The sequence below is a fragment of the Quercus robur genome, chromosome 11 (assembly GCF_932294415.1).
Source record: "Quercus robur chromosome 11, dhQueRobu3.1, whole genome shotgun sequence".
Taxonomy (NCBI): domain Eukaryota; kingdom Viridiplantae; phylum Streptophyta; class Magnoliopsida; order Fagales; family Fagaceae; genus Quercus; species Quercus robur.
Genome location: NC_065544.1, coordinates 49,361,874 through 49,389,216, shown reverse-complemented (window position 1 = coordinate 49,389,216; position 27,343 = coordinate 49,361,874). Strand labels below are relative to the sequence as shown.

Genomic DNA, 27,343 nt, shown 5'->3' with positions numbered 1-27,343 from the left:
TCTAACATTTCATTGATAAAAGAATTTTCTTTAAATTGCAACACATCATCAACCTTAAAAAGATGTTTGTGACTTTGTCCCCTTTTCAAAAAAGAAAAAGTTTGTCCCAAATCTCATAAACAACCCCTCCTTCAAAAACCCATTTAACCAAAAAAAGAAAAGAAAAAAAGACACCAAATGGAGAATTATTTTAAGGGTTATATTTATTACACACAAATAGTTTTACACAACCCAAAAAACAACCAAAAAATCATAAATTCCAATTTGAAAATTGTGATTTCAAGTCATAGTTCAATTATTTTTTGGGCTGTATGTAAAAGAGTTGGTGTACAACAAGTATTTCTCTTATTTTAAATTAAGACCTGATATTTGTTGCACAAAATATTACCTTTATGCCTGGCCCAAAACGTTTTAGTCTTAATCGTGCCTGGGCTGGACTACCAACCTGTAGATAGGTTGGGCCGAGCTGAATTTAGCCACCAGACCATACCTGTCTCCAATGCCTGGCTGGGTTTGGATCCAGCTTTTTGCGTTTGCGTTTACGTTTCTTCACTCTTCTTCTTCTTCTTTTTTTTTTTTTTTTTTTTTTTTTTGCTGCTGCGCACTCATTTAGGGAACAACGGCTACTGTTCATGTGAACAGTAGCCGGCAATTGTTGACTTTTCAGTTTTTTATTAGTTCTGTGGGTCCCGTGAACAGTGTACGGGACCCATAAATCTCACTTTTGAGTAACTTTTTCATTAAAATTGGATCCCACAATACTATTCACACATTTAAAAATTATTTTGCTACAGTGTTTTCAGTTTTCAGTTTTCAGTTTCAGCAAAATAAGTTCTATCCAAACAGACCCTAAACCAGGTAATTCAACTCACCCTCGGCCTGAACTTGGTAGCTGTTTTGATTTACAGGCCTGAATATTTCTAAGCCCAAAATGATTCTGGACAAGCTCAATCTACCATGGAGTCACGAGCAAAAAAGATAAGGTAAAAAACGCACAAAACCACAACCACTTATGGTTTTTCTTTAAAAAAAAAAGAAAAAAAAGAATCCTAGGTGCTGACTGTAATACTTAGAAAAATTTCAAACCATTCCCTTGCATGTATCATTATTCCAGTTTATTACAAAACAGCTTAACTTTGTTGGGAGCTAACAAGTGAACCGCCACAAACGGTGGATTATCAAATATTACAAAATTTTAAGTTTGAGAACTTCCCAACTTTGTTAGCCTATCGGTACATTGGTTTGCTTTGCGGTAAACATTTTTCATTGAAAAGCTAGAAAACGTCCTCAAAAGGTTACTTCAATCAGACAGAAGAAATTTCTTTGTAAGGTTAATAGATGTCAAACCTTTTCTAGGATTTAAAAGGAATTGTTCATAGATTTAGTGGTCTTACACTACATATTAAAAACAAGGTAAAAAAATCAAAGCTCCTCCAAAAAAAGTTAAATAAAACAACAATTGACTTCAAAATTAGAAGATTTAATTATGCATTTCATAAACAATCGTGACATTAATTTTTATATACTAATTCAACTTTTTTAAAAAAAGGGAATACTTATTCAAGTTTTTTATTTTTTATTTTTTGAGTACGAATACTTATTCAAGTTGATGGAATCAAATTGCGAGTTCAGTCCCTTCAGTAAATATAACAAGCTAATATTAGTATGATGGTTTCTTTGATCTATATATACAATTAAGAGAGCCCGTTAGTTTTTAATGCTTGAGTCAACGCTTTCAAATAAATCTTAAGGTCAACACAAAAAATATAATGGTTAATATACTTTTTCTCCCTCTAATTTTTTATTGGTTTTAATTTGGTCTTTGTATTATTAAAATTTTCAATCAAATACTTCAATTTAAAAAAAAAAAAAATGTTATAATCTAGTTCAGATTCTGACACTAGTCTAATTGAAGTTACAAAACTTCCTGTTACGTGTACATTTCTTCTAATGTGACATTTAGTCATTTACCACTAGTTGTCACATTAACAAAGAAGTTAAGATAGCAATGAGCTTATGAGCATGATGCACACGTAACTAAACCTTTCCTAGCATCACCTCTCTGGTTCTTCCTGCTCATTTCACCCATATGGCCTACACAAGTTGTGGGTTGTGGGTTGTGACAGATATCATCTAGCCCCAAATCATGGGCAAACTTTAAATCTATGATATGCGTTTTATGATAATTGTACTTTATTATTAAGTCAAGACATCAATTGATTTTTTTAATGTAGATAGTATTTAAACTTATGTCCATTATTTGACGACAATAAATTTTACTAATTAACCAAATTAGAACTGACATTTTTATCGGATTAATATAACTAAAACCTAAAATCTTGTTGATTGTTGCTAATTTCTTTTTTAATCCAAAATCGAAGAACAACCCTGCTGATAAATTATAATGGTTTACGAAACAAAAAATAAAGAAAATCATATGTAAAACCTTGTAATTTAGGGAGAATTTCAAATTGAATTCTAGAATTTCATAAGTTACAAACTAGATCTTGAACTTATAAATCCATTCAATTCAAAAGCTATCTTATCACTCTCTCTGCCATTGACAGCAGCATGATTCAGGGTTTAAACTGAAATAGACTTAAATTGAATGGTCATGATCCATATTAAATGGGGTAAATCAGCTCTATTGTTTAACTCAAATCCGAGCAGATTGCTTTCATACACAAATTTATAATTAGAATCCTATGCTTTTTTGGGTAAGCATCACATACGAGTTATGACTCAGTGCATGTTTTGAAAAGTTTCTGATTAGTTGCAAATTAAATTAAAACTTAAGTAATTTGTCAAAGTTAAGAGTCATATAACTCAACTGATTGGCATCTCTTGATTTTTTCAAGACATTCAAAGTTCAAATCTTTCACCTTATTTTGTAACTAAAAAAAAAAAAAAAAAACCACTCAATAAGTGAATTAATGGCCGTTCTGAGTCAGTGACACCAAGTATATATGTATACCCATTGAATTATTTGTGATGATATTGCGACATGTAATTGAATATGGACAAGAGATGGTCATCTTCGTCACATCTCACATCATAGGAAGCCAACACGGAACTTTATTTTTATCATGTTGTGTCCACAAGTGGCTACCTTCCAATTCATTATCTGACACTACTAGGCAAATGGATGGGGATGGCAAGAAAATTTGTGTTAATTCAATCAACAAGGGCTAGAAAATAAACAACTTTAGCATACTTTCCTTGTGGCTAATAAATGGATAGACATCATTGAATTTACATAAAGGCTGTGGCAAATTTAAGAAGCTTCGATAGTGTAAATGCATGGACATCTTTGAATTTACATAAAGATTGTGACAATTTGACAAAGTCTATTCCTTTCATTATATGAACTTCAATAGTATATATGAATAGACGTCATTGAATTTAAATAAAGGTGATTGACAAAGAGCCTATGCAAAGTTTTCCCAAGGAGCTAGTGGTGATTTGAAGGAAGTATATTCCGTGTTTCTTTTTTCTTTTTGAGTTCTTCTTCTTTTATATTCTTTCACACACTTTCACACGTATCCATAATTATAAGTGCGGGAATACACTTTTAAAAAGGTAAAAAGATGATGTTTACATTGAAAATATGAAAGGTAGATCGTAGATATGAAATAAGTTGTGCGAGAGAATCGTGAATATTCTTCTTTTAGGAAAATAATACACTCAATTTTTCAATGAAAAATATATGAATTTAAAAAATTTAGACATGAATCTACTCAAAAAAAAAAAAAAAAAAAAAAAATTGATTTCGGAGAATTTAACTAAAAAAAGGGTTGGTTTCAGAGAAAAAAATAGTTTAAAAATAATAATTTCTTGTCCTCTTTTATGGCCAGTAAGAAGTTCAAAATGGTATAATTGTAGTTTAGTGAATTTTTGAACTTAAGAAAATTAGGAGAAAGTCTTTATAGTGTATTTGGATGAACTTATTATTATTGGTTTATTTTTATTTTAAATAAACATTATGGGGGGAGAAAATTGGATCACAAGACCAAAGGCCTAGGGTTCGTTAGGGCGGAAGGAAGCAGCACTAAGGGAATAGAAGGGCAAGGACCAATACTAGTTCCACACTACAAGGGGCCATATTCAAAGCTTGTGTATGACAAATGTCCCAAGGCTCAGCCTGACGAGGCAGGAGTTAGCCGAGGTATCATACCTACTCGAAAATTGGCCAAGGAAAAAACAAGGCAAAAGTACCATTTTAGTCCCTACATTTTGGTAACAGTCAATTTGATCCTTATTATTTTCAACTTGCATTTAATTTAGTTCCTACTGATAACTCACTAACGGAAAATACTTACGTGACAAACAATTTACACAGTTGACATGCTTAATATTAAAATATTAAATATAATTCTGATATGTCTAAATTTTAGTGGCTGATGTTGCCACATCAGCTTTTAAAAATATATTTCCTTTTTTACTGATTTATTTTTTTTAATTTAAACTTTGAACTCTTTTTTTTTTTTTTTTTTTTTTTAACAGTAAAATGATAGAAGTATATTAAAGAATAAAGAAGAAAAGTTAAAAAGAAAAAATAGAACTAAAAATGTATAAAAAAGAGGATGAGTTCCATAACAGAGCTCATCGTTTGTGAAAGGCAACAAGTCTCTTGTACTCTTGAACTCTTTACTTTTTCGTATTTTTAACTTTTTTTCTCCCACGTTAAAATATAAAAATGCATCTGGGGGAATATGCGATTAAAGTAGTTGAACACAATTGGAGATAAATTTTCTTATTAAACAAACATCTCTTAGTCTCTCTCTATCTCCAAATTCAATGGTAGATCTGGGTAAGGTTTGAGGTTTAGTTTAAATTTGGGATTTGGGTTCTTTGGCCATGAATAAGAGATTACAAAAGAGAGAGAGAGAGAGAGAGAGAGAGAGAGAGAGAGAGAGAGAGAGAGAGAGAGAGAGAGAGAGAGAGAGGCTTAGAGATGAGCTGAAGGAAAAATAAGAAAAATGGATTAAGATGCGTTCTTGTGATACTGTGGATTTCTAAAAGAAAAAGATAAAAGTGAAAAACTAGAGAAAAGGAAAAAAATTCGGTAAAAAAGAAAATATATTTTTAAAAGCTGACGTGGCTATTTTTTTGTCATTTAAGCACTAATGTGGCAACATCAGCCACTAAAATTTAGACACATCTGAATTTTATTTAATATTTTAAAATTAAGCATGTCAACTGTGCAAATTGTTTACCATGTAAGCATTTTCCGTTAATGAGTTAACGGTAAGAACCAAATTAAATGCAAGTTGAAAATAACAGGGATTAAATTGACTGCTACCAAAATATTGGGACCAAATTGACTGTGACACCAAAATGTAGAGACTAAAATGGTGGTTTTGCCAAAAAACAACTATAGGAAAAAGGTAGGGATAATAAAAAGATAGCGGAAGAAAAGCAACAATCACCTCTGCATTAAATGGTTACACCTACCAAGCAGAACTAGCATTAAATGTTAAATGACCCGTCTGAACAGTGAATTCACCTATTTACCCACTCATCTCCTAAAAAGGAGAAGAAAAAACCATTGATAGGACAAGTACTACATTCCCCTTGTACCACAGCCAATATAAAGTATCACATTCTCATTGTACCACAGCCAATATAAATACAATCCCCCACCCCCGGCGGGCGGGGGTTCTCTTAAAGGGGGGATATATATGTAAGATAAAGAGATTGAGCTTGTAAAGTAAATGCTCGGTCAAGTAGATTTATGAGAAATAAGTCATTGTTAATTTCTCCATTCGTTGTTGCTATATTCTGTTTTATTTCTCCCATTGTGAACATCTCATCATTCAATAAATAAATTATTAAAGTTTTATTATTCTCATCCACCCAAAAACATACAAACTATTGATGAGAAATTTATCCTTCTGACATTTCTTTATGAAGAATTGCAGGCTAGGCAGTGAAAACTTGTTCCAAAACAATGAAATTGATTAGGAATTGCAACAAATCAATAACAAAAGTTTAGAAGAAAGGTGTTAAGACTGCCTTGAAGATTATTGCTGTAGCCAGTGGGAGACTGATAGTTGGTAGTTAAGTCTGGCAGCAACAAGGTAGTTGCCTAGTTGGTTGAATTTAATACAAGCTTTTCATTTAATCTTTTTTTTAAGCCATAATTTAATACTTTGTGTCTTCTCTAGCATGTGAGCGTCTCCTAAATTTGAGATAGATTCCTTCGAACAATGTAAAGTATTTCATGGATCATGGACGCATGTTTTGAGATTTAATCCAATAAAAGTTCAGCTCCAAAGCACAGACTACAGAAGTACACATAAACCCACCAATGCTTGGTGATTGATGCCTCGTGTTCAGTGTTCTTCGTGTTGCTGACAAAACCTCACCGACCAGCAACAGAGACCAGAAAAAAGAATTGAAATATAAAAATAAATTACAGAAAGCTAGACATCCTTAAGATCTGCGACTGCATCTACATTCAATGTGTTCGTGCATGTGTAATAATGCATTTTTTTTAGAGAGCAAGAAATGAAATACTAGGTCAATGGGATGCTTAAAAAGTTAAAAGGCGAAAGAGGAAATCTTTGGATTGAATCCCAAGTAAAGCTTTGTATTGTATTTTGGAGATTGAATTTTCCATTTTTCTCATTGTATTTCTTCGTTTTTATATTAAATATTCAATTTTAAACTATAATATAAGTAATGAAAATTCAAGACGATTTTCTATGCTTTTAAAGGATTCGTTAACAAAATTCTTAACATTGGTCTTTTAAGACATTTTGAGAAGAAGTTTTTGTTGTTAACTTTGTTCATTTATTTATTTTTATTAGGAGGATGTGACCACTTGAAAACATCATTTGATTTCATAATGAACTGATCCAAATGTACCAATCCAAATGTTTCACAATGTTGTAGGTACCACCTCAGCAAGTTATAATAGTATATAATGATTTTAGGGAAAAAAAAAGTATATAATGATCACAATCATTTCAAATTGTCTAATTTCAAATTTAAATTTTGATTTCTCTTCTTGTCCTTTCGTTTATTTAAAAAAGATAGTACCTTTTTGTTCGTTTGTCTGAATAAGAAAGTCACTGCCACGAGTGAAAGTATTGTCTGATTACGTAGTAAATTAGCACCAGACCCAAATATTAATTATTTCTCAAAACAACGGCTTGTCGCCTCACTGCCTCCATTGGCAAACCAGCCACTCCCACTGATTATAACAATTTTTGGATGGATCTTGAAATCATAATATTCATCCGTTCTAACCTCAAGTTGCTGTAAAAAATTATCCTTAATGTATTTTAAAAATAAATATTAAGGACGAAAATTTGGATTTTATCCTATATGTTTCGCCAATACTATAGGATATATCATCACTTGGTTTAAGCGAATCATCACAATACGGACAATAATTACAATCATTTTCATACTGACTTATTGCTTTTTATCCACTACTTATAATTGATCATGTCAAAGTTATAGCAATAATAGTGACACAAGAGTTGTCGCTAAACTTTCTCTTTCTTTGATCTAAATTAGCCTTCACGTAAACCAAATATTCAAGCTCATTGCATGATGCACAACGAAGAAAAAAAAAAAAAAAATTTAACAGTGTTGCATTTTACTAAAGAGATGTAAATTAACTCAACTCACAGCTTTATTATGGTTGTCGATCCCTAGGTGGTTGTAAATGGCCACATCCAGTGACTTCAACGACCAACAATATTGAAATAATGTATCGAGACATAACGCCTATAAAACAGTAACAAACTAGTTCTAGGTTAAAGTTGGTCACGTAAAAGGTGGAAGGATTCATTGTGGGTGCTATTCTATCTTGTTATTACAATTATGAGTAACATGCCTCATTTTTTGGCATCTATTATTGTATAGAACATTACTTTCATTTAGTTATCTAAATATCTAAGTCATCGCTAAAAAAGTTATCCTTGTTCTATTTCCTACAACAAATGGAGTGGAGGATTTAATTCTCTCCTTTAAGAAAATGTGATTGAGCTACAAAACTACATATCATTTCTTTTGTTATTCATTATTGGATTGAATCATAATCTTATTAGCCCTTAGTTTTTGGATTCCTTCAACGTCTTATTCTAATAGCCTTCAAAGTTGGATCTTGAGAGAGAGAGAGAGAGGACTATGCCAAAAAAAGGGAATTAATAGAAACATAATCTTATATTACATGACACAACATTTCCCAAGGCCCTATCTCTATAGAAAACCACGTATGCCCATAATCAAAACGGCATCGTTTTACCTTGTTCTCACTTCTCTCTACTGTCTTCAACCAATTTTGAGAAAATTGATCACAAAAAAGTGAAGAACAAGATGACATATACATACAGCATTCTACTATAATTAGCTACCAACACTGATCAGTCTCCCAAGTCCTCCTAGAATATCCCGAAAAACCCGACATCGCCGCCGCCGCCGCAGCTCCGGCCGATGATGTCATGGTGGAAGCAGAACCATAATAAGACCCTCTTCGATGCCCATAGATTTCTCTATCATAATTGGCACGTTTGTCAGGGTCAGACAGAGTTGAATACGCTGCATGGATTTTCATGAACTCATTGGCCGATGTTTCTTTCTGATTGATCGACACCACATCAGGGTGACACATTCTTGCAAGCTTTCTATAAGCAGATTTGATCTCGTGGCCACTAGCGCTCATGGGGATCCCAAGTACTTCGTACAAAGATGATGTTGAAGCCATTTGATGTTCAGTTTGAAAGTTGAGGTTGTGTGGTCTCTTTGTCCCTGTTGTGCTGTAAGCAGAAATGGTTTTGCGTGGACGAAATTTTTGAGAGGTAGATGGTGGTGCTGCTGTGTAAAGATGTTTGGTTTTGGTGTTTAGAATGGCTTTTGAGGATGAGAGTTGAAATGGGTATTGGATGAAAGAGCTTGGAGATGAGGCAAACATTGAAGAGGCTGGCTGGGTTGTGAGGTTTGAAGTGTGCCTGTAAGGGGGGGTTTATATAGAAAAGAAATTTAGGAAAGGCAAGGCTAGGAGATAATACTTTTTTGCATTTTGTTTTTTCCTTAACGTTTGACATGATCTATTATAATAAGAGACTAATATGTTTAGCCAAAAAAAGAAAAAAAAAAAAGACTAATATAGAAAAAAAAAAAAAAATATATATATATATATATATATATATCCCAAAAAACAATTTACACTTATGCTTCCCTACACATCTCAGTGCTAGAGAATATTGTTCAAGTTCAACCTTCAACCTCAAATACTTTTTTTTTAAAGTGAGCATTGGTGCAGTGTCGGCTGAATAGTGGAGCAAGAGAAGCGGTCCAAGTAAAAAAAAGACCCTAAATTTTATCTAATAGGGTTATTTATAATCAATAAATAAAATAATATTTTTTTACCAGATGAAAAACAAATAAAAAATAGAGAAAAATGCAACGTCCACAATATTTTTTACAACACTTTTACAATTATGCTAAGTAGCAGGTTGTTACAACTTGTTATTGATGGCAAAAAAATAATTATAGTGATATTTTCAAAGAGAGAAAAAAAAAAAAAAAAAAAACTTAAAACCTAGGATTTGTTGTAAAAAAATATTGTGAATGTTGTACTTTAAAAAAAAAATAAGAATAATAATAAGAGTTTAGTTAGCAAACTTTTACTAGTTCTCGTCTAAGTCTACCACTAACACCACTCTTTTACTTACTATTATCAATCTACCATATCAATAAGTATGAAAAATTTTGTCAATTTTTTTTTGTTTATAAAATTTCTTTAAAATTTTTTTTACGTAGTTTATGTTAATTAGTAGTAATTTTGCATCTAAAACAAGATAATCAATTTTTACCTTAGACCCCCAAATACATCAAGCCACCCCTGCACTGGTGTCTTGAGAAGTGGTGGAAAAATGGGTATTCTAAAATAGTGGAGAAAATAATATTAAAAAACATGAATGTGAAAAGAATATTTAAATGAAATAGAATTTAGAATAGAGAATTGAATTTTTTTTTTTTTTAGAATCGAATTTTATTATTTTGAAAAGTGAAAATGTAAAATAGAAAGGATAGATTATTATTCTAATGTAAATAAAAAATTTTGCACAAGCCAACGTAAATGCTGTTAATAGTAATATAATTTTTAATTGAGTCTATCACTAATATTATTTTTATAATGTACTAATCATAAGAATATAAGTTTCTATCCCAATCTAAGCTCCCATATTAGCTTTACTAGCCGTAACCTATCACACTTTTTTTTTTCTTTTCTTATATAAAATAACTAAATTTTAAAATAAAAAAGGACACAAGTCATACGGTGAAATATAAAGTAAAACAGATGAATATGATTTTGTGAAAAATATTATCCACTTCTTGAAAAGGAAATATAAGGAAATGGATTACATTGATTTGTGGGGTAAGATACTAAGGAGTAAGGTCCATGGATTTTTTTATTTTTTTATTTTTTTTTTGAGCAATGGATGATTTATAGTTATTGTGGACATTGATTGTCAAAGGCTTATCCATTGCTTGCGCTGGGAAAAATAATATCTTATCCATTGGATGCTGTACTATTTTCTGAGTCAGCTAACTGCTAATATGGATAGACATATACCCCTCATTGTGTGATTGTGTCATAGGTCCACTTTTTCATTTGTCCATTCCATAAACACAGGAGTACTTTCAATAAATATGTTTTTTTTTTTTTTCAATATATTACTTTTTAATGTTTAAGATTAAGAAAACGGTCGGTCCATGAATTTTTTCCCAAGTGATGCATCAAAAATTCAACGAGAAATTTGACTGGTCGAGTTGTCTAGAACATGAATTCTTCTAGTTACTTCTATGGCCATTGGATGAGCCAGGTGAGAGTTTCAATCAGAAAGAAAAGGATAAAGCCAATACATTTCTTTCAATTTGGTTCTTCTTGTGAATTTTATTGGTTCAAATTTTGTTGTTGTCAATCTACATGGTGGGAATAGATAAGAAGAAAATGGATATTTATTGTTTAAGCAAAAAAATTGAATTCAAAAGGCAAAGTTATCTGTTATTGGACAATAATATCAACACCTTTAATAACTATAGTTCCAACTATCCCACTTGTAGGATGAAAGATAGTCTAAATTTTTTTAAAGATAACTAAAATACGATGTTAACTCTATAATTTGAGCTTTTTTTCTCTTTATATTTCAAGTATTTTGTGCATGAAGAGATGTTAATTCAATAATAGCCTATAGGGCCTTTGGCAATTGTTGCTTAACTTGAATTTTCTTCTTCAAAACAATATAATTGTTTTTTTTAATCATTAGCCAAACATTGAGGAGGAAACAAGTTATGAAATCACTTTTAATTCTCTCATGTTTTGCAATTTCTTCCAAGAGATGAGTATGGTAATCGAATTATGGAATCATTTATCTTGGTGTAGTTGTTTGGCTCCACATTAGAACTACTTGGTTTGGATGCCATGGATTTTTTTTTTTTTTTTTTTTTGGGCAAGAAAAGAATGGGCCACATATGAAATTTGTATGCTCCACAAAATAATGTTTGGTTTTATAATATATGATCTACTATGACATGTCACCAAGTTAGATAAGTCTCATAAATAGAATCATTGGTAGTTTTTCTCAACCCAAAAAAAAATGAATCATTGGTAGTTAGTGTTGACTCCCTTTTTCTAATTCAAATTTTTTATAAGTGAGTTTTGTAATTCATTTTGATAGCTTACAATAGACAAAGAAAATGATGCTTCGTTGCCATTGTGTCTCCATGAAATAATTATAAATATATATATATATATATATTTATATATATATGTATGTATCTCTTTTTTTTCTTTTTTATAGAATTCTGTCAACTCTTATTATTCTCAATCGGCGGTGAAATGACCAACTTTATGATATAAATTGTCTTCTAGTGTTTGCTATATCTAATCTTTATTAATCATTAAAAAAAAAAAAATCAGCAATTTCATAATTTGGAGTTCTTTTTACACCAGTGGAGTGAAAGAACTAATCATTAAGATTAGTTTATAAACTTCACTCGAAATTTTCTTATGGGCCATACAAATATTGTCCATCAACAGCTCAGCATACTTAATTATATTAAATCAATAATAGTAACACTTATCATGGTGTCTCAAAGAAAAAAAAAAAAAAATCTCAGCATAATTGTTTCCTCTCTTGTTTTCTAACCGTCCTTTTCTTCTAATTTAAGGTTTCAGTTTTTTTTTTTTTTTTCAAAACCAAAAGAAAATTCTTATTGCTTAGTCTCGAAACTTGGTATACAGTTCTTGTCTAATTATTCCTTCTTCTTTTTTATGAAAAATAATAATAATAAAAAATGATTAGACAAGAACTGTATACCAAACCAAGAAAAGGAATAATTATTCCTTCGGAATCTAAAATGATGGCACTTCAAACTAAAATGATTTTGTTTGATTCTAAAGGAAAAAAAAAAAAATATATATATATATATATATATATATATATATACGTGTTGTTCTTAAATTTTGGGTCCAGCTCTATTTCAGTGTCTAAAATTTGAAAAGTTCTTTCTTTTTCTTTTTCTTTTTTTGAGGGAAGAAAAGTTCTTTCTTAGTCTTATAAAAATTGTAAACGTATCAAATTTGTCTTTTCTGTAATGTTGTTATTATAATTTTTTGCTTATGTGATAAAATTTAACTAAGTTAGGTAATGGCATGCTTGGTCATAAATCATAATGACAATGTTATGGCCACCCCCCCCCCCCCCCCCCCCCCAAAATTTGATTTCTTTTACTGTTAGGCTATGAGTTTGATAGCAAAAAATAAGTAAAAGGCTATGGCTCCCTGGTGGCCCCCCCCCCCCCCCCCAAAATTTGATTTCTTCTACTGTTAGGCTATGAGTTTGATAGCAAAAAATAAGTAAAAGGCTATGGCTCCCTGGAAAATAATGACCGCCCCCCCCCTCCCCCCCAAATCTTTCTAGGATCTCTACGCATCCGTAGCAGATGTTCCAAAAATTATGTCATTTTACCACATCAAATGCCTACTTTATTATTTTACCATATCATTTTACAACATCCTATTTATCAGATGTTTTATAATTTAATTCTATACATTAAAATAATATTTACTACACATTAAAATAATATTTACTACTCATCAACACAATAAACAAACAACAAATAATATACCACATATCTTCCGTACCATGGCAAATTTGCCACGGTACTGTTCAATGTTGCAAAAAAAAAAAACAATATCCCACATCTACTAAATGGGCTAAAATTGGGTTTGGTGTGGGATATGTGACAAATATTTAGCATTTGGCACATATCCCACATCTAGTGTGGGTGCTCTTAGTCCAATAGATAACTCAAAGTCCTCAAATAAAATACTAGTTAACTCTGTCCAAATGATTTGTTGTCAATCCAAATATCCAATAGACAATAATCCACACTCTCAAAATATCCCATAATTGCTTTCAGTTCCAGCTTCTTCTTGTGTCTCAGTATTTCAGGTTTGTTTGTTTCTTCAACATCATATGGGCATTTAGATTTATGCTTTTTATATATATGATAATGGTCATTTAGTTTTATGAATATGCTTTGTTTATTAAGTTGTTCAATTTGTTGTATTGCTATATGATAATATATTATATCTCTTTCCATATCATCATTTTTTTTTAAAATTTGAAATTAGGAGCTGAATAATTCATTAAAAAATATGAAAATTTTCAATATTATGGATAATGATGGGTTGATGGTGCTTAAAATAATAGTATGCAAATTTTTGTATGTGTATGGTAAAATAGACTGCCTTTTGTACTTCCATTAATATTTAAGAGTATGATAATATATCAAAGTTGATAATTTTATATTTATAGATTTATGAATTATGATTTTTCTATCAATATTGCAACTTGGCCCCCCAAGTACGAATTCCTGGCTACGCCCCTGTGGAAGGATTAACTTGGTATGTTTACCATTTTTGAAGGGTTGAAAAAGAATTTTTCAAAAATTTTACATACTAAAATGAAACCTCGACCCTAACGTTCGAGACCAATCATATATTTTCATCTAAAAATATAAAAAGGAAAAGGAAAAATGTTTGTCATATTACTGGAATCCATTAATCCAAAATCTTTCCAAGTAAATTTGAACCATGTTAATGTTTCAAATAGTTACATATGAATTTCATTAATCACTAATTTCTTTTAGCTTGACCAAAAATAAAAGGAAAAGGCTATTAGTATGAGTATTGTTTGTTTGTTGTTTTTCAACTTCTTTAAAGTTATGCAGAAGAAATGGATATTTGGCTAGTGGCAATGGATATTTGGTAAGAGGACAAGGTATTGTCAAGGTTAACAAAACAGGTGGACTCCAACCAAGCTTGGCTGGAGCCTGGAGGAGACACCACAAGTGATTGCAAACGTGGTCCAGAGGGCCAATTTGAAAAGCAAAAACACTTCTTTTACTTGAAAAGACATGAAAAATATTTGTGGTTGGATATAAAGAAATGTTCCAGATTTCCATTTATAATGAACTAAAATTTGGTGAGGGTAATAATGTTTCCCTCACTCATCTGCCTTGGGTGAACCATGTAGTTAGTGCGGGATATTCAATGTCTCATCATCAGTAGTCTTAGGTTGAAGTCTGTTACTGTTGTCAAACTTTGTGCCAACTCTGTGGGCTGAGGCTCATGATATTATTTGGATTGAACACTCTCCTCTGTCCTCCACCAGCTATGATAGTACTTGGATTCTATTCTATTTCAGCAAAGAATGAAAGTTGCTTTCCCTTCAAAAACAATTTTGTGAACTTTACTTTATTATTATTATTATTATTATTTTTGAAATAGTGACAATATAATGCTAAACTTGTAAGTTGAATCATTTACTCTCTAGACTCCCAAGCATTTTATGCATGAGAAGTTGTGAATTAAGCCTCTTTTCCTTAAGTTAAGAGCATCCGCATTGCATCAGCAGATGCAAAAATTTTGTCCATTTTGCAAAAAAAACATGCTGTTTTTATTTATTTTACACACTTACTTTTACAAAACACCTACATCATTTTGTTTATTCTACACATTTATTCAATAAAATATTCATTCTTGACTCAATACCCAGCCACCATCAACGATAAAAAAAAAAAAAAAAAAAAAGAGAGAGAGCAGTGGCGATCATCAACCCAACCTCCATCATCAACCCACCCATCAAAATCCCAAAACCACTAATCAAAATCATCAAAACCCACTAATCAAAATCATCAAAACCATTGATCAAAACCATCAAAACCCATTGATCAAAATCCCAAAACCATCAAACAAAGAAAAAAGATAGCAACGGTAATTGGCGAGAGTTGCAGTGATCAGCATGAACAGCAGCAAGTGAGGTGATTGGTGGTGGCACGGTTGTGGCGAGACTCAAGAGAGTAGCGGAGATAGGTGGAGGAAAAGAGAGTGTGAGGTGAGAGTCAAACTAGAGAGAAAAAGAAAGAGTGAGGTGGAGAGAGAAAAAAATAGTAAAATATGAAATGCAAAGCTATAATAACCATGTATATATGCATGATTACTGTAGCATTTTTGCATTTATACAAACTTATGCAAGCACTGATGTGAGTGATTTTTTGATTAAAATGTGTAAAACTAAGCACTTTTTGTATTTTGTAAACTTTTGCAACCACTGATGCGGTTGCTTTCTTTTCCCTCTTCCTTGTGTTTGTTTCAAAAAAAAAAAAAAAAAAAAAAAAAAAAAAAAAAAAAAAAAAAACTAAACTGATGCGGTTGCTCTAAATGCAGCAAAGTTGGAACTAGATATGGAGCAATGCATTAATATCGTGGTAAAGCATTGATGAATTGGGTTTGGGCCCAATTAATATTATTAAATTATGTCATTCATTGTTGATGAATTGGGTTTGGGCCCAACATTTTAGTATCGATTAATGTAAGTTGAAATCCTGATACAAACGTTAGAGCTGTTGTTTATGTTCAGAGTTCAAAACCCGGAAGAAAAGGTTCGAAACTTCGAATCCAATACAGCACCTAAGCTAGCAAAAATGCCGAGCAAGAAGAAGAGGAGAAGGCCTGAGTCGGAGCGACCCACGATCCATCCAAGAAACAAGTACTCCGAAACCCGACCCGACTTTGCTCTCTTGGCTTCTCTGTACCCTTCCTTCGAGCCCTTCGTCTTCTACTCCCACGACGGTGGTCGACCCAGAATCGATTGGACCGACTTCAACGCCACACGTGAGCTCACACGTGTCCTCCTCCTCCATGACCATGCACTCAATTGGTACTATTTCACTTGCTCCTTTCTACTTTATATGCATTTGGGTGCTCATATTTCGTTGAAAGTTTGTGTTTTTCTTTGAGAGAATTGGGTTTATGTTTCTGGGTGTTCTTTCTTTGGTCGTGTTTTTATGTTAGAATTGAAAAATTTTTTAATTTTTTTTTTAATTTTTAATTTTATATGCTTTTGGGTGCTCAAATTTCATTGAAAGTTTGTGTTTTTGTTTGAGAGAATTGAGTTTGTGTTTCTGGATTTTTTTTTATGTGAGAATTGGAAATACACACACACACACACACACACACTTTTTGTTAATAACTCAGAAATTTGATTAACAAAACAATGAACAAACACCCAGCATCCCAAACAGGTTTTGAGAGACACAAAACCTTAGGCATTGCATGAGTGACACCATTTACATCTCTGTTAACCCATTTGAAGGAGCAACTAAAAAAAAAAAAAAAACTTCCTAAACTCAAGAACATTAGACAGAATAGTTGTAATGTTCCAGCTGCTGCTTTCGGACCCTGCATTCATGCACAGTTTTGCATCACTGTCCACAATGATGATCTATTATGAAGCACCTGATTTCATAGGTTCCATAAAGATTCCAATGTGAGGGCCATTTTGTGTATACGTAGAATGCACAGGGTTGGCTGCATCGTTGTGGCTTGCACCAGTAGACTGTCTAGGAGGATCTAGGATTACCTTTACAATATCAGCACAAGTGTTCAAGTTTAGCATATCAGATTTCAGACCTCAGTTGCAGCCAAACCAAATGTCTTTGGCCACAGTGCAGTGGAAGAATAAATGAACAGGGGTTTCCTTGGCTTCATTGCATAGCACACATGTAGAGTTAGTGATCCCCAATCGTTGTTCCAGGTTATCTTTAGTTTATAGCAGCTCAAAACCAATTTTCCATAACAGCATCTTCACCCTTTCTTGGATTATGAGCTTCCAGAGGGGTTGCCAATTCACAGGATTAGCTGCATTAGTAGCCTGATCTTGATTCCCTTTGTATGCAGACTTTATAGAGAAGCAGCCTCTAGGACCTTTTATCCACATCAACTTGTCCTGAGTAGGACTAATAGGAATTGAGATTCTCTTGATGGCTTCAATGGACTCTATCCAGTAACTTACTGTAAATCCAGTTTTGATTAATGGGGCTAACTAGGCTTGACACCATCAATGAATGGAACTTGAGCAATGGAATCATCCGTTACTTTTTACTTATAAATTTCCATTTGTGAGTAAAAATCTTTGTTAAAGACAAACCCAGAAACACATGCTTTTAGGGTGCTCAAATTTATTGGAAAGTTTGTCTTTTTCTTTGAGAGAACTGTGTTTGTGTTTCTGTGTATTTTTTCTTTGGTTGTGTTTTTATAAGGCATATAAAATTTTTATTTTTCTTTTTTAAGAGGTTACCCTGTTTCTGCATTTCACTTATTCTCTCTTTGTGACTTTGAAACAAACGTAATTGTAGAAATTCAATATGCCTTAAAGTGCTTTTTTTAATTTTAAATGAGAAAACTTATCATTGCCCAAACTATTTGCAACATTTTTTCCACATCAAGCTGCCTATCAGTCATGACAAAGGAACACAGCAACTATGCTGCTAACAAGAATCAAACACAGAGCTAGGAAACCTCCATAAGCAACAAAGAGCCTCTATTCAAAATAGTTTGCATTTAGTTATGTTTTTGTTACTTCATATGCTACGTGTGAAACTCTGGAGCTTATTAATATGAGTGGGATTATCAAATGCACTCTGAATCTGTCTACCTGTGTGTTTGCTGAGAATGTTAAGTGTTGGCAAATTCCAAGCGACAAGTCATGTGTCAAAAGGGTTGTATTTAATATTATAAAGTTACGCAAGAGTCTATGTAAGGAATTGCTTGAAGACATTGGAGAATGGAAGGTTTGGTTGAGTGAAATCAAGACTCACTTGAGCGATCTTTAATGTTGGTCACAATCCTCAAGAAGGACAAATAAATAAGAAGGATGGTTTGTAGATGAGTATGAACTTCAGTGTGAAGTGATTGGGTTCACTCCTTCTAATGAAGGGATTCATATTTTGATAGCTTGACTTAGCTTCCTGAGACTCTTCCTTGACCCTTACATTTTAGAGATAGTGGGTCATATTCTGAATGAAGAAGTGACATTGGTTTTTTGTTTAGAGGTGGTAAGGGTATACGGTATAGTAGGGAATTCATGTACTATGTTATGGTTTCTTGGGGGCAATATAAATACATTGTAAACCTCAATTTTTCATAAAGTGAAAGTCTCAGCCACTTGCTTCCATGGATGTAAGAACACTGCTGAACCACTTTAATCTCTATGTTGATTTTTCTCTAAGTTCTCTCTATTTTCACTACCATTGCTCAAATATGGAATTCTCAACATTTGAGTGAGACTCTGGTATAAGGAATCCTAACTCTACAAGAAGTCTGATTGAAGCCAAAACTTTAATCTACCTTTATATATATTTCTTGATTCATGACTTTCAAGACGGAAGAATGGCTGCTATACCTATAGAATCAAAGAATTCCAAGAGAGCCTTCTTTCATTGAACCAAAACAGATAATCCTTTCCCATGATTTTACTACCTTGAGCCAAAATTAATTTTCCCTGAAATCGTGGAGTTTGCTCCTTGACAATGAGTTCACTGTTGTTGCCTTCTGAAGAGACTTTGGATGTGTTTTTTTGAGTAGGAAGTTCTGTAGAAGGATTCTGGAGTTCTAGGGCCACTATGGTAGAAGGCGAATAGGTTGTTAGCTGAGATTGCTTAGAGAGTCTAGTTACAAACGTCTTGTAAGTCTTTACTGTTGTAACCATTTCTTCAATAGTGAATTTCCTATAGGATTAGGTACCCCTAAAATGGTTTTTCCTTTGAGGAGTTCATCAAAGATTTTCCACTTCATCACCAAATCTGTCTGTGCTTATTATTGCTTTTAGATTTTGGTGATATTTACTGTGGTTGTGCTATCTAACAAGTTGTTAACTTTGAACCTAATCAGAAATTTAGTCATAGTTAATCTATTAATCTCCTACTTAAGTCATTGGGGTCTAAATCACAATTTTTCATTAAGGACCATGTTTTGTAAGTAACCAAAATGCAAAGTCTTTGTCTTTATGATAACATGTTATGTAGGTGACCATAAAAATAAAGTTCAACTCATTTTGCCCAGTTAGTAAAACTTCTAAACTTAGTTTTGAAGTACCTGTAGGCTGCTAAGTGCTAACTAACATTGAAAGGCAATTGTTATGTGCTATGCAATTGCATTAAGTGGTGAAATTTTCTTGGAAATATCAAATGTGGAATTCATTGTTTTCAGGAAATTCCATGATGCCTCTTTTTTTGGATAAATTTCAGTTTCCTCGTTTTTTGATATCACAGTGAGTGAGCCCTTCATTAATGAAATTTTTATTTGTGAAGTCTATTCAATGTTGGGTAGAAATTTTCATGTGATTAATTTATGTGAATTCAATTTGCTAGGTGGATTCCTGATGGGCAGCTTTGCCCTACGGTGCCCAACAGATCCAATTATATCCATTGGATTGAAGATCTTCTTGCATCGGACATCATTCCAAAAACTAACACCAGTGGAGGTAATGTGAGGGGTTTTGATATAGGAACTGGAGCCAACTGCATTTACCCACTTCTTGGTGCATCTCTTCTCGGGTGGAGTTTTGTTGGGTCAGGTAGCTCTTCAGTTTTGTAGTTATTGTTAATCAATTTTGGTATTGACAATTTTTTTTATGTCCCATACGGAGTCTAGTAGTAGTTTGATTTTGCTGTATCTTGGTTGCAGATGTCACTGAAATTGCACTAGAGTGGGCTGAGCAAAATGTTAAAAATAATCCACATATTTCACAACTTATTGAAATAAGAAAGGTTGAAAGCTGTGAAGATGGTCCTTCAATGGAAAAGTCACATGATGGTGAGTCAGTCTCTTGTGAGAGCAAAATAGAGTTGAGTGCGTGTGTAGTTAGGGAAGAGGTGCATCTTCTGCCCTCAGCTTCATTTGATCTGCATTCTGATGCAAACAAGAGGTATAATGGGCCACCTGTACTTCTTGATGTGGTCAGGGATGGTGAGAGGTTTGACTTTTGCATGTGTAATCCTCCATTTTTTGAAACCATGGAGGAAGCAGGACTGAATCCAAAAACTTCCTGTGGTGGGACTCCAGAGGAGATGATTTGTCCAGGTGGAGAAAAAGCTTTTATTACTCGTATTATTGAAGATAGTGCTGTTTTGAAACAGTCTTTTCGGTATTATCTTTGTCTGATTAAACTGTTTGTATTAATTAGCCCCATGTCAATGTAGACTCTCTTTTGAAAATTCAGTTTTCTCTTGTAGGTGGTACACTTCAATGGTTGGGAGAAAATCAAACGTGAAATCCCTAACTGCAAAGCTTTGGGAGGTTGGAGTCACCATAGTAAAGACTACAGAATTTGTCCAAGGCCAAACATGTAGATGGGGGCTCGCTTGGTCTTTTGTCCCCCCTGTGAGGAAGATAGTATCACTACATGTGGCTGAGAAGAATGTCATGTCTTTCATGCTTGAGGTCTGGATATCTATATCTTTGTCTAAATAGTGTCCTGATTTTCCCAGTGTCAAGAAATTTATTTCGCTGGATTTAGTAAAATTTCTGCAGGGGTGAATTCCAGATCACATGGCCTATTTACTTAGAAGGCATTCCTTGGTTTTGCTGCTTTTGATGATCTGGCACCTTCAAAATCAGATCCCCCCTCCCCTTTTTCTCTATTTGGTACATAGAATTTTCTAAGAACTGAATGCACCTGGGAGAGAAGCTCCTGTTGCATCATTGAATAAAATTTGAGGAAGACCCTTGGCCCTAGGAGTTCCATTGAACACCATATAAGTTTGCTACTAATGTTTATGCCTAAGAATGTTGTCCCAAAATCCAAACATTTTCTGTATCATTAATTGGCTCCTCAGACATGTAGAACAGCTTATCTTCTTTCTCAATTAGTATAAAGATAGGGATCATCTAGTCACTTTATGGGTAAGTGGAAAAGAAAGATGCCTGTACTAATTCTACATTTATGCTCATCCAAGCAATAGGGACAAAAAAGTAACAAGCCTTTAAGCCTTTAAGCCAAGTTATGCATTAGCAGACTTGTATTATATGTACTATATATTCGTACATTATTATCTTGGCATATGAGGTTTTATAATATGCATTAGTTTATATCTAGATGCTCCTATCATGTATTACCCATTTCTCCCTGATGTTACATCTTGTACTGTGTTGTTTTCAATTTCGTAGGGTCTTCAACGCCAATTCAGTGCCATTCATATATTGCAATCAGTTGAATCCTTGTTCCGTAGTAGTGGGGCAGCCTGTAAATTGAATACCTCCTCATTTACAGTTGACGTAAGTTTTATCACCGTTGGTCTATTTTTGCATCTGATATAATTTGCATGTGATATCACTGTGTGCTTACATTCTGCACAATTTCATTTTAATAGATCACTGCATCAAATGATCATTGTGATGCAATCCTGAAGACTGAGTTACAACCTCTTGATGAAGTTAGCAGTTGTCAACATGTGCAAGAGACATTGAATGGTTCAAGTTGTTTGCTCCATCCTTCAAATAATTTATGTATTCGCATTTCGGTATGCTTACCTTCTTTCTTGGCTTGGTTATTGAGTTTGGTAGTTGGAACTTGCAACTTATATTGAAATTGTACTACCCATCATAACAGGTTTTTCAGCAAATCCCGGGGACACTTCTGGTGAAAGGATCATTACAGCAAAGAGATAACCCAATCCCAGGTTCTTTTCTTTCCAACGTTAATATTTATTAAATTTTAATTTTAATTTGGGTTAAATGCAAAAAGCTTAAAATAACCCCTGAACTTTGGTTCAAAATCAATCTGACCCCCTCTTATTTTCTAATTTGAAATTAGACTTTAGAAGCCCCTGAACTTTGAGAAGTACACAAATTGTTTTTGTTTTTGATTTTGTTGTTGTTGTGCGTGTGTGTGTGTTTTTTTAATGTGGAAAAAAATGAAGTAGAAATCTTTAATTAAATATAAATTTGAACAGATTTTGTATTAAAATATATTCTAAAATGAAGCTTTTAATAAAAAAGAGGCTTCGGGAGATGAAAATTTAAACACCTGAATGATCAGTCTGAGTATTTTTCAACAGTTCCAGGGCTTCTAATTTCAAATTTGAAGATCAGGCCTGGGTTGGTTTGAGTTTGACCCGAAGTTCTGAGAGTGTTCTTGCATTTTACCCTTTTTATTTTTATCTCAAAGAAGCTCTTTTTGTGGCATTCTAATCCTTTTTTACAGTCTTCCAAATTAAAATTAAAATTAAAGTAAAATCTGGGAATAGAGTTTCAACCTAGCTATACACCAAATATTCTTGTTTTACCAATGTCTTTGTGTATATAAATCTTTTCTGTTGATCATGCTCTATTTGGACTATTTCTTATGTTCAATACTTCAATCATCTTCTCTCGCTTCCTTCTCACATTGACAGCCTTCACTCTTTTTCCGTCTTGCCCTCACCTTTTGATGCCCTAATCTTGTGCTCTTAGCACTATCTGATAGGTAATTATCAGTCTTTTGCCAAAGTTCTTTGAAACAATTAGCATCTCCTTCTCCCATAAACAAGGGTAAGAAAGAGAGGTAATTGGTTCAATCCCATATGGGCTGTGAGTTTTATATGTCTATCAAAAGAAAAGGCAGTTATTGCCTATAGGTCTTTCTTGGACACCAGCAACTTCAAAACCTTTTTTCCTTACAATATGCTACCACATCTCCTGAGACCAACAGCTGTGTCTTACTATACTTTTTTCCTTTTTATTTGTTAGTGTCTCCTGGCCATGAGTCTTTTCTTCTTTTTCTTTTTTTTGTTAAATAAAATAACTTTATTCAGCAAGATGGAATGAGACTTCTCCACCGTTGCTTCATTCTAATTCACTCTGTAGTTTGTGACTTGTCTTGTACTAATATTAGTTAGTTCTTCCAAGAATCTTTTAACTTAACTGGCACCTCACCAATAGAGACATCTAGTGTTCAAATCCTCTTACCCCCAACCATCAATGTATCAAAAATAGTAATTAGTTCTAGATCATCCCTTGAATATTTATGACCCATCAATTTCATCATCCTAAATATGTTTACTTTTAATCTTGCCAATTATTACATCTTTCAAGTAAAAGGGAGATTGCATTAATTGAAGACTGAAGTGACTCAAAGAGTAGCTTAGCGGGCTCTCTAAAATTATTGACAACATGATGTGCTACCTGTTGTTATCCAATCTTGAGCGTTGATCTGCATAGCTTACATCACTAATCTGATTTGCTTTCCAAGCTAATTTGTGGAATAATTTTATTAAGTTGTGGTTTATGTTCTTTGCAGGAGCATTCTCATCAATATTTCAAAAATTAGAGGAAGTTTTGAGATATAAATTTTGTAGATAAAAGGCCACCATAGAGTTTTGCCAGTTTGAAGAGGTTGCTGAAAAAATTGATTGATCTCAAGCTGAAGGCTGTTGAGCAGCAATTATTCTTTGTTGTACATTCTTTCATTTTCCCTTTACTTGTTTGTCTTCTTTTCCATTGCCATGTTTGGACTTTGGAGCTATAACTTAAATTGATAAATTATCCTTTTTCATGCTCCTTTCCTTTCCCGTCTAATGGTAATCTGCATCTAAACAAAATGGTTAGTGTACCTACTTGTTTTTTTATGCACATATTAAGCTATCATTACCAACACCATTTCACGCTTTGAGATATAATTGGTTTATCATTATCCAGAACAAGACTTTTGTCATGCTGAACTTGCTTGTGGTAACTGGTAATCAAAGTTCTTAGATAACTGATAAAAATGTCTCTGTCAATAAAAGTTATTCTTTTTGATGGATCAAGCCAACAGGTTCTAGTGCAATGAACCTTCAAGGTTAGGAAGGAAAATATGATTAATGGTTATAATAATTTTTAAGTTCCTTGAGAAGAGATTATTCTGTAAACTCAGTGTATTACACCCTAACATAAAAATAAATTTTATGTTTGAGATATATGTATACCCAGTGTACAAAATAATTTTATGGAAGGATTAATGGGTTGGATGGTAATTATCGTTGCTAGTAACATGTAACAAACTTATCGTAACTTGGGGCCAAATACGTTACATAATTTGATCTAAAATAAGCAAAATGTAGCCTACATATTGCCAATATCGGGGTGGCTTTCTACGTTTTTTAGATATGGCAAATAAAAGTGAACCCTTGTTGTGTATATAAACATGGAGGCTGTCAATCTTTTTCATTTCAAAACCCTCCAATTTACAACTTGCTTACTGATCCAGTTATAGAAGCAGTCTATTTTCATAGCTTTCTATATTACTAACAGATAATATTCACTATGCATGTACATATGCTCAGATAATTAGAAGTTTAAAAATATGTACTTCCCATGCAGCTTAAGGGGAAGGAGGACTTTGTTGAAGCAAGAACACACACAACATTGTAGTGAAAAGGGAAAACCAAAACCAGAAAGGAGAACTTCTTGCTTATCCAGAAGATTATGTAAACCAAAAGCAACTCGTCCCCAATATACAACTAATTAACCAAGCCCATTATACATCATATATTACATAAAAAACAAACACAGTATTAAATGTACAAACAAACAAATAACATAGCAGATACCATTGATAATAAACTAACAAATTTCATGGATGCAGAAAATTATAGTATGCAAGGAGATTATGAAACATGTATCAAATTTGGGCTTTCCCTTCAATCCTTGAATGAGTAACCCCAACACAAGCATCAACAAAATCCTCATCAATGAAATCAGTGGAGTAGATCTGCAACCTATCACCAAAACCCCTAGAGAAACACTGAGTGATAAACAACCTTGAATACTTGTGAATCCTTCTAGTCACAGGCTTAACACAAACAATTGGGTTATCAGCCTGTGGTGTGGCAGTGTTTTCCACCCTGTAAAAGAATTTCCTTGATGAAACTGGTGGCTGCTCACTCAAATGCTTCAAATTACTCTCAAACTTTGTTGATGGCAAATCTGTGTCAATCCAATTATCCTTCAAATACCCACCACTCCATAAGGGACTCCCAGGCTTTGGGTGAGCTGATTTCCTTGGCTTCCATACACAAATAACTCTCTTTGGCAATAACTCTGCCACTGTTTTTTCAAACGCATGATCATCCTGATGAATCAGAAACTCTCCAAGCTGATCCTCTAAGTACTTATCAAAGTCAACAGGGTCTTCATGACCAAACTCAGTCCTAATCTCCAAGATTATAATCTCTGACTTTGTCTCAGACAAAAACTTCTTGATATCATTGATGACAACATCAATACTATAGGTTTTAAGGATTCCATGACACACACGACGATCCTCTTGAACCCTGACATCAAGAACCCTTGTACCCCTCACAAGTTGACGATAGATAGACAAGTTTTGACATTGTGCAAAAGGTCGAGATATGCATGGAATGCCAATCTTGTTTGTAGCTGAATCATGGGTTCCAGGCCATACTATCTGATTCAGCCGAAGCTTTTCTGGGTTGAGCTCAGACATCCAGTTCTTTCTATCTTTTGGCCTGTATTCACACCCCGGAAACTCAGGGCCACAGCTTTCTTGGAGATCACACAGGCATTTCTTCTCAGTTTTGATTGCCTTTCTTTTCTCCGCTTGCTTAGAGATCTGAGAACCCATTAGGAAGAAGAATAAAACCTGTAAGTTTTTCTTCTGCTTCTTCTTCTAGTTTTTTCTTGTGGGGTTTGTTTCTTTTTCTTATTGGTATAGGCTGTAGCTGTACATAGAAAAAAGAATAGGTTTTTGGGTTTTAATAAGAGACATTGTAAGAGCATTAGCATCAGAAGATGCTAAAGCCATATCTAAGGGTATTTTAGCATAAATGCATCAAATAACCACTGCATCAGAGAATGCTATAAGGAAGTATTGCAAAATTATTTAGAATTGTGCTACAGTACAATTCTAAAGATAGAATAGTACTGTAGCACAATTGTATAAGGTATATTAATTTTTTATTCCTTTCTTCTGACTCTCTCTCTCCCTTTGTTTCTCTTCATTCCTCTCCCCAACGGCTCTCTTCTCTCTCTCATCACGTCTCTCTCTCACCACAACGGCTTCTCTCTCTCATCACGTCTCTCTCTCACGGTGGGCTTTTCTGGCGTGGGTCGTGGGTCCGGCGTGGAGGTGAGACTGGGAAGTCCGATCGGCGTTCAACTGGTGGCGATTTCTGGGTATTTTTGATTTGCAGCGGCGATTTTTGGGTTTCCGGTGTGGTTTGCAGCGGCGAGATCGGTTTGTAGCTGGGTTTGTGTAAATTTTGACTTGATTTTTTTTTTGTGGGTCATCTTGTGGATTTGGAATTTGCTATTGGTTTGATTTGATTTTGGGATGGATTTTTTTTTGGTGGGTTCATGGTGGTGGTGTTGGGGGTTGCCGTGGTAGTGGTGGTGGTGGAAGGGGGTGGGGTTTTTATTATGGGTCATATGTGGGTTCGTGGTGGTGAAGGTGGGGGCTTGCCGTGGAGATGGTGGTGGCCATGGGTTTCTGGGGTTGCCGTGGGGTGGTGGCGTGGTGGAAGGGGGTGGGGTTTTTATTATGGGTCATGTGGGTTCATGGTGGTGAAGGTGGTGAAGGTGGGGAGTTACCGTGGAGATGGTGGTGGCCATGGGTTTCTGGGGTTGCCGTGGGGTGGTGGCGTGGTGGAAGGGGGTGGAGTTTTTATTATGGGTCATGTGGGTTCATGGTGGTGAAGGTGGTGAAGGTGGGGTGTTGCCGTGGAGATGGTGGTGGCCATGGGTTTCTGGGGTTGCCGTGGGGTGGTGGCGTGGTGGAAGGGGGTGGGGTTTTTATTATGGGTCATGTGGGTTCATGGTGGTGAAGGTGGGGGGTTGCCGTGGTGATGGTGGTGGCCATGGGTTTCGGGTCTGAGGTTTCTGGGTTGCTGTGTGGGTTGCTGTGTGTGTCTGGAAGAGAGCTGAAAATGGAAGAGAGGAGAGAGATGAGAGAGAACAGATATAATTTTGATATATATTATTTTATTTTGTAAATAT

General features: G+C 34.0%; 3 protein-coding genes across 4 annotated transcripts; 1 reads left to right on the top strand and 2 right to left on the bottom strand.

Moving 5' to 3' along the window:
* Nucleotides 1-8,141: 8,141 nt before the first annotated feature.
* LOC126706490 (chaperone protein dnaJ 11, chloroplastic-like) lies at nucleotides 8,142-8,968 on the bottom strand. The gene has a single exon (XM_050405986.1). The coding sequence runs from the start codon at nucleotides 8,924-8,926 to the stop codon at nucleotides 8,366-8,368; it is 561 nt and encodes a 186-aa protein (XP_050261943.1). The 5' UTR covers nucleotides 8,927-8,968; the 3' UTR covers nucleotides 8,142-8,365.
* Nucleotides 8,969-15,913: 6,945 nt separating this feature from the next.
* LOC126707608 (uncharacterized) lies at nucleotides 15,914-23,903 on the top strand. Of its 2 annotated transcripts, XM_050407345.1 has the most exons (9): nucleotides 15,914-16,250; nucleotides 19,580-19,640; nucleotides 19,741-19,946; nucleotides 20,057-20,516; nucleotides 20,605-20,812; nucleotides 21,539-21,646; nucleotides 21,742-21,891; nucleotides 21,981-22,050; nucleotides 23,649-23,903. In XM_050407345.1, the coding sequence occupies exons 1-9, from the start codon at nucleotides 16,232-16,234 to the stop codon at nucleotides 23,708-23,710; spliced, it is 1,344 nt and encodes a 447-aa protein (XP_050263302.1). In that variant the 5' UTR covers nucleotides 15,914-16,231; the 3' UTR covers nucleotides 23,711-23,903. The 2 variants fall into 2 exon arrangements, with proteins under 2 accessions (XP_050263302.1, XP_050263301.1); XM_050407344.1 differs by lacking the exon at nucleotides 19,580-19,640 and having other exon boundaries at nucleotides 15,916-16,250.
* An 879-nt stretch (nucleotides 23,904-24,782) lies between these two features.
* LOC126707609 (uncharacterized) lies at nucleotides 24,783-26,120 on the bottom strand. The gene has a single exon (XM_050407346.1). The coding sequence runs from the start codon at nucleotides 25,971-25,973 to the stop codon at nucleotides 25,011-25,013; it is 963 nt and encodes a 320-aa protein (XP_050263303.1). The 5' UTR covers nucleotides 25,974-26,120; the 3' UTR covers nucleotides 24,783-25,010.
* Between the last annotated feature and the right edge of the window lie 1,223 nt (nucleotides 26,121-27,343).

Coding starts and splice junctions, on each gene's coding strand:
- LOC126707608 (XM_050407344.1), top strand. CDS start 15,943: ATGTTCAGAGTTCAAAACCCGGAAGAAAAGGTTCGAAACTTCGAATCC. Junction 20,813..21,538: donor TCATGTCTTTCATGCTTGAG/GTCTGGATATCT, acceptor TCAATTTCGTAG/GGTCTTCAACGCCAATTCAG. Junction 21,647..21,741: donor CCTCCTCATTTACAGTTGAC/GTAAGTTTTATC, acceptor TCATTTTAATAG/ATCACTGCATCAAATGATCA.
- LOC126707609 (XM_050407346.1), bottom strand. CDS start 25,973: ATGGGTTCTCAGATCTCTAAGCAAGCGGAGAAAAGAAAGGCAATCAAA.
- LOC126706490 (XM_050405986.1), bottom strand. CDS start 8,926: ATGTTTGCCTCATCTCCAAGCTCTTTCATCCAATACCCATTTCAACTC.